General features: G+C 41.8%; 1 protein-coding gene across 1 annotated transcript; it reads right to left on the minus strand.

The window, feature by feature from the left end:
- Positions 1-3,954: 3,954 nt before the first annotated feature.
- On the minus strand, positions 3,955-11,264 carry LOC120018788 (cdc42 effector protein 2-like). Its single transcript, XM_038961999.1, has 2 exons — positions 11,128-11,264; positions 3,955-6,085 (listed from the first exon to the last, which is right to left on the minus strand). The coding sequence occupies exon 2, from the start codon at positions 5,749-5,751 to the stop codon at positions 4,879-4,881; it is 873 nt and encodes a 290-aa protein (XP_038817927.1). The 5' UTR covers positions 5,752-6,085; positions 11,128-11,264; the 3' UTR covers positions 3,955-4,878.
- Between the last annotated feature and the right edge of the window lie 1,909 nt (positions 11,265-13,173).

Below are 13,173 nucleotides of genomic sequence, written 5' to 3' on the forward strand. Positions count from 1 at the left end.
TTCACGAAAATGTGGATATGAAAACCATAATTGGCACATAGATCGTTAGAAATTGTAAGTTAAATTGGCATTCCACATGAGAAAGGTTTGCTATTCATCGTGTAGCCTATTACCAGCAACTTCAGGAGAGTAGTGGCAGAATCTGCGAAAGCCAACAGGGCAGGAGCTCACCAGAGCTAAGTACCGGCATCTCAAATGTTCTACTGCTTGAGCTCCCGTTTTTCTTAGAATATTAGCTCAAAGGTATTGTGGAGCTCCTGCACCTAAATATAAACAGAACCAGCGCCCAAAATGAGTACCGTAACATATTTCAGTCCAAGTCAAGCACTGATAAGAAACCTTTTTTATGACGTTTCCACTGGATCAGAGCATAACAATTTTCCCCTTTAACGCTGAGTGGTTATTGAAAGGGATAGAACTGAAAAGATTGTTCAAATACATTGAGGAACTTTTGTAATTCTCAATGGATGTAAAAACAGACTTTGTTTGCTTGCTGTTTGAGGTGAAGAAAACATTACTTTGAGAAGATCCACAGGTCATTCATTAGTGGTGGTGAATTAAGCCAATCAGAAATACTATCCGAGCCCCAAATCGACACTTTTATGCCTACATTTGCACGCAGGCCAGGTAGCCTATAGGCCTACTTCTATGTTCACGTCCTTACTCAACATTGACATGAGCGCTCGAAACAAAAGACACTGACTAAATTGACAGAACTCATAAATGTAATTAAATAAACCAAAACTTGTTTCTCACAAGTGCAGCATAGGTTGTGCACTCTGCAAACAATGTGCCCACTCCGACAATGAGAACAGGAAGACTGGAATAATAATATTGGATGCAATTAAAGAAATTACCATAACCAAAGTAACAAAAATTGTATATTAGAAATTATAGGAATTAACGGTACATCTACTACTGGTGATATATGTAATGGGAAATTAATATAAACTAACAATCAAACGCAAACAATTCACACAATGAAGTTATGAAACATTAAATGTGCACAAATTGGCAGGAGAGAGCGCATTCTGGAGAGAGAAGTACATTGTGCATCTGGGCGCACGGTCAATCCGACGTCTGCATTGGCCATGCAGCATTTACGGTGATATGGCCTCAGCAGAAGTCAGGACATTCATAATTCTCGTGTTTCACGGAGAAGTGCAGAGCTGTTGTCAAGGAAGTGAGTTTGTGTTTATACAGGATGTACCGCCCCCACCTACTGTCAACCAATCATGTCAATGCGGAGCTATACAGAGCCCTCCGCATTGTTACAACATTTGGGAGGCACATGGCGATGCGGCACAGACCTCGATTTGGACTCTGCATGACTCTGGAGGCTCTGCAAGTGCGTCACACTCTCCATATGGAGCCTCCTACCACATTTGCGAATCAATTGGCTTTTAGTCTAGGCCTCCGCAATGGATTAGTTTACTGAGATGGGCACATATATATACAGTACCAGGTAAAAGTTTGGACACGCCTACTCATTCCAGGGTTTTCTTTATTTTTACTATTTTCTACGTTGTAGAATAATCGTGAAGACATCAAAACTATGAAATAACACATATGGAACCATGTAGTATCCCAAAAAATTGTTAAACACATTTTTCAAAATTTAACCAGGCAAGTCAGTTAAGAACAAATTATTATTTACAATGACGGCCTATCCCAGCCAAACCCGGATGACACTGGGCCAATTGTGCACCGCCCTATGGGACTCCCAATCATGGCCGGATGTGATGCAGCCTGGATTCAAACCAGGGACTGCACTGAGATGCAGTGCGATAGATCGCTGCGCCACTCGGGAGCCCCAGATCAAAATATGTTTTATATTTGAGATTCTTCAAAGTAGCCACCCTTTGCCTTGATGACAGCTTAGCACGCTCTTGACATTCTCTCAACCAGCTTCATGAGGTAATCTCTTGGAATGCATTTAAAGGTGTGCCTTGTTAAAAGTTCATTTGTGGAATTTCTTGTGACAAGGTAAGGGTGGTATACAGTGGTATACAGAAGATAGCCCTATTTGGTAAAAGACCAAGTCCATATTATGGCAAGAACAGCTCAAATAAGCAAAGAGAAACGACAATCCATCATTACTTTAAGACATGAAGGTCAGTCAATAAAGAACATTTCTAGAACTTTGAAAGTTTCTTTAAATGCAGTCGCAAAAACCATCAAGCGCTATGATGAAACTGGCTCTTATGAGGACCGCCACAGGAAAGGAAGACCCAGAGTTACCTCTGCAGCAGAGGATAAGTTCATTAGAGTTACCAGCCTCAGAAATTGCAGCCCAAATAAGTGCTTCACAGAGTTCAAGTAACAGACACATCTCAACATCAACTGTTCAGAGAAGACTGCGTGAATCAGACCTTAATGGTCAAATTGCTGCAAAGAAACCACTACTAAAGGACATCAACAAGAAGAAGAGACTTGCTTGGGCCAAGAAACACGAGCAATGGACGTTAGAAAGGTGGAAATCTGTCCTTTGGTCTGATGAGCCCAAATTTGAGATTTTTGGTTCCAACTGCCGTGTCTTTGTGAGACGCAGAGTAGGTGAACGGATGATCTTTGCATGTGTTTTTCCCACCGTGAAGCATGGAGGAGGAGGTGTATTGGTGTGGCGGTGCTTTGCTGGTGACACTGTCAGTGATTTATTTAGAATTCAAGGCACACTTAACCAGCATGGCTACCACAGCATTCTGCATCTGGTTTGCACTTAGTGGGACTATAATTTGTTTTTCCACAGGACAATGACCCAACACACCTCCAGGCTGTGTAAGGGCTATTTGACCAAGGAGAGTGATGGAGTGCTGCATCAGAAGACCTGGCCTCCACAATCACCCGACCTCAACCCAATTGAGATAGTTTGGGATGAGTTGGACCGCAGAGCAACCAACAAGTGCTTAGCATATGTGGGAACTCCTTCAAGACTGTTGGAAAAGCATTCCAGGTTGAGAATGCCAAGAGTGTGCAAATCTTTCATCAAGGCAAAGGGTGGCTACTTTGAAGAATCTCAAATATAAAATATATTTTGATTTGTTAAACCCTTCTTTGGTGAGTACTTGATTCCATATGTGTTATTTCGTAGTATTGATGTCTTCACTATTATTCTACAATGTGGAAAATAGTAAAAATAAAGAAAAACTCTTGAATGAGTAGGTGTGTCCAAACTTTTTACTGGTACTGTATATACACTACCGTCCAAAAGTTTGGGGTCACTTAGAAAAATGTCCTTCTTTTTGAATTTGACCATTAAAATAACATCAAATTGATCAGAAATACAGTGTAGACATTGTTAATGTTGTAAATTACTATTGTAGATTAGATTTTTTAATGGAATATCTACATAGGCGTACAGAGGCCCATTATCAGCAACCTTCACTCCTGTGTTCCAATGGCACGTTGTGTTACCTAATCCAAGTGTATCATTTTAAAAGGCTAATTGATCATTAGAAAACCCTTTTGCAATTATGTTAGCACAGCTGAAAACTGTTGTCCTGATTTGAAGAAGCAATACAACTGGCCTTCTTTAGACTAGTTGAGTTTCTGGAACAGCAGCATTTGTGGGTTCAACTACAGGCTCAAATTGGCCAGAAACAAATAACTTTCTTCTGAAACTCGTCAGTCTATTCTTGTTCTGAGAAATGAAGGCTATTCCATGCGAGAAAGCCAAGAAACTGAAGATCTCGTACAACGCTGTGTACTACTCCCTTCACAGAACAGGGCAAACTGAAGGCTATTCCATGCGTGAAATAAAAAATCAGCCGTTTCCTGCTACAATAGTCATTTACAACATTAACAATGTCTACAATCCATTTCTGATCAATTTGATGTTATTTTAATGGACAAAAAATTAGCTTTTCTTTAAAAAACAAGGACATTTCTATGTGACCCCAAACTTTTGAACGGTAGTGTGTATAAAAGAAAGGAATGATACAATGGTACAGCATCTAATTGCCATATTTATTTCATACATTACAGTTATATACATAACAATTGGAGATACACTGTAATTTAACAACGCAATAGAAGAAAATGCTGAAGGATTCAATTCAAGTCCACAAATTGCACAGCTGTTACAAAAGAACAGAGAAACCTTCTCTGGTCATCCCACTATATTTAAAGGATTTTGAAGAAGCTGCACATTTCTGATACTTTGATTCTAATGCACTTTAGCCCCCAGAAAGCAACATTTTGACCTCACTTTTCGCCCTGCTAGAACTGCTGCAAATTGGGTGTAATTCTTACATATGCCACTAGATGGCAAACTAATACATAGCACACTCCAGTCTTGATCATATTGTTCTGACATAGAACAGTAAAATTCAATCAGATGTACATACAGAATTTAAAAAATGTGTTCCTGGAAGAATATCAGCAATATGATATTTCATTTAAAAAATATAAAAAAACTTTGCAGGCTTTTTAAGTACATGAATTGTATTTTCAGACAACTACGTTTCCTCCTATCACAAAACTACAGAGCTTACTTAGAGAGTTAGTGAAGTATGAATTATGTGCCCTAACAATAGTGAAATTATGAAAAACATGTAAAATGATAGTCTGCGAAAATTTAGACAACATTTGGGTGGGAGAAATTATTGTCTCTCCCCCATTGTGATTCTGAATATCAAAAGACAAATGGTTGGTTCTGAAGCTGCTGTTTGTCCAGTCTAGATATTATATAGTCCCACATTTACAGCGTCTTAAGTCCCAGGCTTTTTAGCCTGTCAGTCCTGGCACTATCCTCTGTCTGTCTGTCTGTCTGTTGGACCAGCCCAATCATCATTAGGCTATATGGAGGATTGTAAAAAAAAAAAGTGTCCCAGACACCTCTCTGCACAGCAGTGTCTAAACCCCTTTCCCCTCATCTGCTCACAACTCACAGCGGTCATCAACACTCTTGTAGCGGTCCATGATCCTCAGCACGTCCTCCAGGATGGATGGCCCCAGGTCCAGATCCAAGCCCATCAGGGACTCTGAGCGGGAGACACCGGGAGAGAATCTAGGGCACACGGTGGGCGACTCACTCCGCTCGCTCCCCAGGTCCTCATTGCTCAGGCCAGCGTCTGAATCCAGGCTCAGCCCCCTCTGAGGGTCCAGGGGGCCACAGCTCTCTGACATGGAGTCCTCTGAGGAGACCTCTGAGAAGGAGCCGGAGGAGGGCACCAGGTGCCTGAAGGAGGCAGAGTAGCTAAGGTCGTGGCAGGGGTCCATGTAGCAGCCGACACCCTGGTCACACAAAGACATGGAGTGATGCCGCTGCTGATTGTGGTCGTTGTGGTTATGGTTGTTCGGCTGAGGTTGGTGCTGTTGCTGCTGGGACGGGGGGGTCGAGTCCTCCAGGTGGAGCCGAGGCGGCTTGGGAGGGGCCTGCTCGGGGGCGATGAACACAGGCATGGAGATGGTGCTCTTCAGCAGGCTGGTGGAATGGTGGTAGGGATTGCGGTGGTTGTTACAAGAGTGGTTGGGTCCTTTGTCGTTCATGGGGTAGGCTTCATCCAGCTGCCTCTCCATACTGTGGGAGCGTGGTAAGCCGTTCAGGGCGGGCAACATGTCCATCTTGCCCTGTAAAAAGCCTACGTCTCCGAACATGTCACCCTCTCCCTCCAGCCCGACATGGGCTCTGTGGCGCATGTCCCCTAGCGGGGGGCTAATCATGTCACTGGACAGGACGTCTCGCAGCTTGAGCTTCTTCCCCCGCTTGGGTGTGGTAGTCTTTAAGTACATGGGCGTCTTCGCTGGCATTCTGTTTCCCAGAATTCAGTTTGTGAGGGGATCGTCTCTCAGTGATGAGATTTGCACCTCCTTTTAATATGATTTTTTTAAAAAAATTTTTTCCTTTGTCCGCTTCTTGGTGATCACAGTGGCATGTAGGCCTTGACCTGAGATCAACGCACTCTCAAAAAGTCACCATTATTCAATAAGGGTGGTGGGTGTTCCAGCTTCAAAACCTCCCTTCTTCCTTATTCTTTGGCCTCTCTGAAGATGAAGAATCCTTTGGCTATCTTTATGTCTGCTGATTCTCTGACGGGGCTCAGTTGCTTCGGGAATGTGACATCAAAATGCTAGTCTTGGAGGTCTGTGGAGACACAGAGAGAAAGACAGAGAGATTTACAACCTTGGAGCCAGAGGACAGAAATACAAGGGGAAACACTTCAGGAATCTGTGTGTTTGCTGAGGGGGACTGGCTGAAACCACCCAAAAATGCCTATGGTTTTACATGGGAGATGGTGTGTGCTGATTTGAGGTTTGTGTGGGGTGTTGCAGTGAATCACACAGTAAATCATACATCCTCGAGAATTGATTGTGCATTACAAAGACTTGCTAGTTTTGTGGAAACACAATTTTCCAAGGAAGTTATTTGTTCAAAAGTATTTTGTGTGCGTCTCCCTGTGTGGTAACCTGTTATCAGGACCTCTTTGTGTTTCCATTGCTGAGACAAACATTGCGTATTATACTGCTGCATACATACTGAGGGAGCAAGAGAGATTAACCTTCCAAACTAACACTTTACATACAACTTTACATACAAAACGAATACTTTTCTTCTCCAGAGCTGTATGCACATTACACTAACAAGCATTTAAATACATGTTAACTGTAGCCTTTTTCTTCAAAGCCCATTTGGATGACAGACATGAAAAAAATCACAAGTTGCTCATCATCATTTCAGCCACACCCGTTGCTTACAGGTGTATAAAATCGAGCACATCGCCATGCAATCTCCATAGACAACCATTGGCAGTAGAATGGCCTTACTGAAGAGCTCAGTAACTTTCAAAGCGGCTGTTTTTCATGGATTGGGCTAGGCCCCTTAATTCCAGTGAAGAGAAGTCTTAACACTACAGTATATAATGACATTCTAGATGATTCTGTGCTTCCAACTTTGTGGCAACAGATTGGGGAAGGGCCTTTCCTGTTTCAGCATGACAATGCCCCTGTGCACAAAGCGAGGTCCATACAGAAATGGTTTGTCGAGATCAGCGTGGAAGAACTTGACAGGCCTGCACAGAGCCCTGACCTCAACCCCAACAAACACCTTTTGGAACTCCGACTGCGAGCCAGGCCTAATCGCCCAACATTAGTGCCCGACCTCACTAATGCTCTTATGGCTGAATGGAACCAAGTTCCCGCAGCAATGTTCCAACATCTAGTGGAGAGCCTTCCTAGAAGAGCGGAGGCTCTTATAGCAGTAAAGGGGGGACCAACTCCATAATAATGCCCATGATTTTAGAATGAGATGTTCAACGGGCGGGTCTCCACATACTTTTGGTCATGTAGTGTAGTTCGTGGCTGTGCTCTAAGCTGACTTACTGCTGACTGCATTCAGCTGATGACATTATCGTTAATCATCTCAGTTAATGGAATCCCCACCAACCCTAGGACTTTACACCTATTTAGCCATCTTCTTATATTCCTGTAAACTGTTCTGTTATGAAAACCTTCTTAACCATGAGTTCTGTATTTAAAAGTTAAAACAATTTCAATGTCTCATAAGGTTTGAGGTGATTTGTGTATGAATCATATCCTTTAGGAGGTATAGTACTGTTGTCACACTTGATATGTGTTGAGATGCTACACATTTTCTACCACAGCCAGTCGACTCCTGGCATCTCTAAACGTCGTGTGAATTTTAACACATGAGCTTCACATGTGAAGCTGCTTGAGGTCTTTATAAGAGAGGTGTTGAGACTTGTAGGTGATGATTTTCAGTGTTAATTGACCGCAGAGTCATTAGCCACATTGTGACAAGGCATTGTGTCACTGAGTAGTGACAGCAGATGGGGGCTGATAGTGAAAGATTGCCCTGGCAATGGGACTATACCATTTCTGTGACACGCCCTCAGATAAGATAAAAACAGCCTACTATTCTCTGAGACAGAGAGAGAGATTGAATCCTCTTTCTTGAGTAGGAAGTAAACAATATTTCACCCTTCTATCTTTATATTATGTGTCTGGCAGATTGTATGCAGGGAAGTGAATCTATAAACATGCTGGTTGACAAACACAACACAACAGGGATAAAGTGCTTGCCCATGTATGCTGACAGTCCTGGTGCTGCATGACAATGCTGTAATCCTGTCCTGCTCCACTCTTCATTTTTTTTTTCTTTTTTTCCCCCCACCTTTATTTAACCAGGTAGGCTAGTTGAGAACAAGTTCTCATTTGCAACTGCGACCTGGCCAAGATAAAGCATAGCAGTGTGAACAGACAACAACACAGAGTTACACATGGAGTAAACAATAAACAAGTCAATAACATGGTAGAAAAAAAGAGAATCTATATACAATGTGTGCAAAAGGCATGAGGAGGTAGGCAATAAATCGAATAATTACAATTTAGCAGATTAACACTGGAGTGATAAATCATCAGATGATCATGTGCAAGTAGAGATACTGGTGTGCAAAAGAGCAGAAAAGTAAATAAATAAAAGCAGTATGGGGGGTGAGGTAGGTAAATTGGGTGGGCTATATACCGATGGACTATGTACAGCTGCAGCGATCGGTTAGCTGCTCAGATAGCAGATGTTTAAAGTTGTTGAGGGAGATAAAAGTCTCCAGCTTCAGAGATTTTTGCGATTCGTTCCAGTCGCAGGCAGCAGAGAACTGGAAGGAAAGGCGTCCAAATGAGGTTTGAAGGTCCTGAAGGTCCTGGGCCCTGCACCTCACCTATTTATGGTGAGGGATTTACCCTAATTCCATCACAGAGGAAGTTTTATCAAACACACACACACACACACACACACACACACACACACACACACACACACACACACACACACACACACACACAGACTACTGATAAGACAGCCGGATGAAAACTGTTTTTGAATTACTCATCACAACAGTGACAGATCTATTGGGCTCCCGAGTGGTGCAGCGGTATAAGGCACTGCATCTCTGTGCAAGAGGCATCACTGCAGTCCCTGGTTTGAATCCAGGCTGCATCGCATCCGGCTGTGATTGGGAGTCCCATAGGGCGGTGCACAATTGGCCCAGCATTGTCTGGGTTTGGCCATCATTGTAAATAAGAATTTACTCTTAACTTGCTGAGTTAAATAAAGGTAAAAAAAAAAAAAAAATGCCTAGATATTTCTTGTTAATTAAAATATGAATTGGGATATTTAAAGGTCCAATGCAGCCACCTTCAAAAAGAAACAAAGAGCAATTTCTCAAGCAAGAATTTGGGGAGTGGTCTGAGTGGGGAGAGGAAAACTGTAAACTAGCTGTTATTGGCAGAGTGGTTTGGAACTCTCTTTCTTATTGGTCTATTAACTCATGTACTGCCTGGTGATGTCACCAACTCCATCCCACCAAAACAGGCTGAAATTTCAAGTGTACTTTTCAAATAGCTATTACACTAAAATGGCATTATCATCCTCTTCAGAACGTCACAGTATATTTCCAAACTCATAGTGTGGAAATATATATAAAAAACAGGAAAATCACGATTCTGACTGCATTGTGTTATATTTTGTTATTATTTTCCTGGACACATATGTAACATAATTATTCAAGTCAACACCTGTTTGTAGTTTATTTCTGCCACATATGGTCTCCATTTGCGTTGTGTATCAAAAGGTTATACCATTATACCGCCAGTTCCGCACTCCTTGTTACTTCTCTACCCGAACAAGGAAAGAGGCTATTAAGAAGTTGTGCTTCATTCCTTGTCCTGAAACTCTTAATTCGGCCATCCTAATGGCACGCAGTCCCCTAATCAGAATGCGTCTTGCGTAATGTGGTTGACATTTTGCTTAGTTTTTCTCTCTTCTGATGACCAAAACCAGGCCAACAAAATAACCCAACGCCCAATCTATTAATAATTCTACTAGTGTATTTTTCAGTAGGTGCAATACATTATCCAGACGTTTTTGGAGGGAATACTCAGGCTAATGCGCAAACGTATTGCCTGTCAACTTTAACGTCATTAATGTATGTTGTGCATAGTTGTGCATATTATATAGCCTACCTAGACGGTATAATTTAATCAAACCAGCAGTGAATTCAATCAGTTCAATGTTGAAGAGGTAATACGTAAGCATCGAAATGTATGGCCAATGTAATTAATTTGTCATATGGCTTGTGGAAAACAGATTTCTGGGTTTGAAATGAGATTGTAGAGAGAAAGGCTCTGATTTCTTTTCGTGATTAAGGTCCCAGGTTCTTGTGCCCTTGTGTAACAGTCTCACTCAGACCCATACTGGTTGAACCAACGTGGAATAGACGTTGAATTGGCGTCTGTGCCCAGTGGGTGGGTTGTACCAACACAAGCCTTATGTAATAGTTAGTCTCTGAGATCATCCAATTCCCGGACATCCCCCAGTTAACTATTTGGTAGGCTACCACTGTATACCTGCTAATCCACACACACAGCTCGGCTATTTTAAACGCGATTATTTTCTAAGAGAGCAATACATAGGCTTACGTTTGTAGGCCTATAGAACACAAGCTTGAAGGAGTAGTCGTTCACGACTATTGAAGAGGCCATTGATTAGGGTATAGCAGAGGACTACTATATAAGGCTGTAAATAATGGGACGATGTAGGCTACAATATTATATGGTTATAAGGAATAAACCCAAACAAAAGTACGAACATGTCTGTAGCAAACAACTGGCTTTAAAGTGGCTTAATCTCACTGACTTATTTTATATCGATTTGATAGTGCGTTGTGAGGGTCGCGTGGCTCACACTGGTTGACAGCTCTGGTAGTGGAACACCCTGTTATATCATACGCCCTATTTATTAAACTTGTAATCTTCTTAAGATATTAGATCCATCATAATCAGATGCAGACAGTGGTTCCGACACATCGAATTGTATCAGCTACCAAATTACGCACATTTAAACTGCTCATCTCATGTGAAGACTGTCATTTCAACACATTTGTATTTCATTGTTGGTAATCAAACAGTGGTATAAATTTTTTCTAATTTGCAGTCATGCAGGCTGGCGAAATATAACCTATATATTATTTTTATAGTTTAGGTGAGAGATATTCAGACAGAACGGACAAGTGACAATAGCTTGCAGCCATAATTACTTGTGAAACAACAGTTTAATTCCATAATAATAGCCTAAACAGAAGTAAATAATAGATTGAGTGAATACTTGCCTACCTTGTAAAGGAATAGCTATATTTCCACAAGGAATAATCACGGAGATGTGTCTATAGTCCACGATTAAGGCGTCAGCTTCTCTGGTTAGTTTAAGAACAGGTAAACCTCTTACTGCGAACTGTTTCTGTAGTCGAGGAGCCTCGCAAACAGTTTGAGTGGAGAAGGGAGGGGGCGTGATGGTTGTGAATGAAGAAAGTGAAAGGCGATCCTGTGATGCGCGCTCTTTGTGTGCAATTAACTATTGGGAAAGTATAGTAAGCTAAATAGCATGCAGCAACAGATTATTCAAAAACATTGTGAAAGTAAATTCACCACACAGTCTATTAAATCTTTGGCTAAGCATAACACAGCAGTTTTTAAAGTTCAGTGAAGCACAAACAGTTGATGCGCACATTCTGCATATGGGCCAACCAATTAAGCATAGGCCTAATCATTTTGAGTATGTGATATTGTGAAAGTCAGCCTTTAAAATGGAACTGTCATTGCTTTTCCCGTCTCTGGGGAACTGTCTTGATGGCCAATAACTACCTAGGCAGGCGTACTGTCCCGCCAGACAATGAATCTGATTGTTCATCAGAGCCGGTGCTTCTCTCTGAAAGTGAAGTGACAGCACTGTTCGCCAATTTCATTTGTAGACTTTACCTGATGCCCTGCATGCGCAAAAAAATGGACACAACCCAAAGACCCGCGTTGTTGCCTTGATAACGTAGGCTAACCTATGTTTCGACCTAGGCCTACTCTGCCTACATGTTTAAGGTTTAGTACATGCCATCTATATAGGCTACATCTCATACACACCTTGTCTACTGTTGCAAGAATAAGGTTAGGCTATATTTACTCCATAAGAACTTTCCCCATGCACAACAAGTTTTATGTCTCAATTCAGCACTTTGAAAAGTTTACAGGTGGGCTATTATGAAGGTAATTAAAGACAGTGCGCTATTTGGGTAGCCCAAATGTTGGCACCGTAAATCTACCCCATTAAAGTCAGAAATAAGGTCGTCTGCTGGTCTCAGAGAACTAAAATCCGTGCCACTCCATTTAGTATAATGATACTTTACATTAGGTCAAAGCGAATTGTAGGACATATAGTATCTTATATCTTGATTGCACCAATTTGCTTTGACCCTTTTATACAGAACAAAAATAAAAACGAAACATGCAACAATTTCAAAAATTTGACTGAGTTACAGTTCATATATGGAAATCAGTTAATTTAAATACATTCATTGGCCCTAATCTATGAGTTTCACATGACTGAGAATACAGATGCATCTGTACACATTTCCTTCTCATAGAGTTGATCAGGCTGTTGATTGTGGCCTTTGGAATATTGCCCCACTCCTCTTCAATGGTTGTGCGAAGTTGCTGGATATGGGCGGGAACTGAAACTGTTGTACACGTCGATCCAGAGCATCCCAAACGTTATCAATGGGTGCCATGTCTGATGAGTATGCAGGCCATGGAAGAACGGGGACATTTTCAGCTTCCAGGAAGTGTGTACAGATCCTTGCAACATGGGTCAGTGCATGTGCATTATCATGCTGAAACATGAGGTGATGGCGCGGATGAATGGCACGACAATGGGCTTCAGGATCTCGTCAAGGTATTTCTATGCATTCAAATTGCCATCGATAAAATGCAATTGTGTTTGTTGTCAGTAGTTTATGCCTGCCCATACCATAACCCCACCGCCACCATGGGGCACTCTGTTCACAACGTTGACGTAAGCAAATCGCTTGCCCACACCATGCCATACAAGTGGTCTGGGGTTGTGAGGACAGTTGGAAGTACGGCCAAATTCTGTGTAATGATCATGCTGTTTAATCAGCTTCTTGATATGCACAGGTGTCAGGTGGATGAATTATCTAGGCAAAGGACTTTTTATTTTATTTTTTAAATGTAACCCTTATTCAACTAGGCAAGTCAGTTAAGAACAAATTCTTATTTACAATGACGGCCTACTAGGACAGAGGCAAAAGGACAGATTTTTACCTTGTCAGCTCGGGGATTCAATCCAGCAACCTTTTGGTTACTGGCCCAACG

The sequence above is a fragment of the Salvelinus namaycush genome, chromosome 23 (assembly GCF_016432855.1).
Source record: "Salvelinus namaycush isolate Seneca chromosome 23, SaNama_1.0, whole genome shotgun sequence".
Classification (NCBI taxonomy): Eukaryota; Metazoa; Chordata; class Actinopteri; order Salmoniformes; family Salmonidae; genus Salvelinus; species Salvelinus namaycush.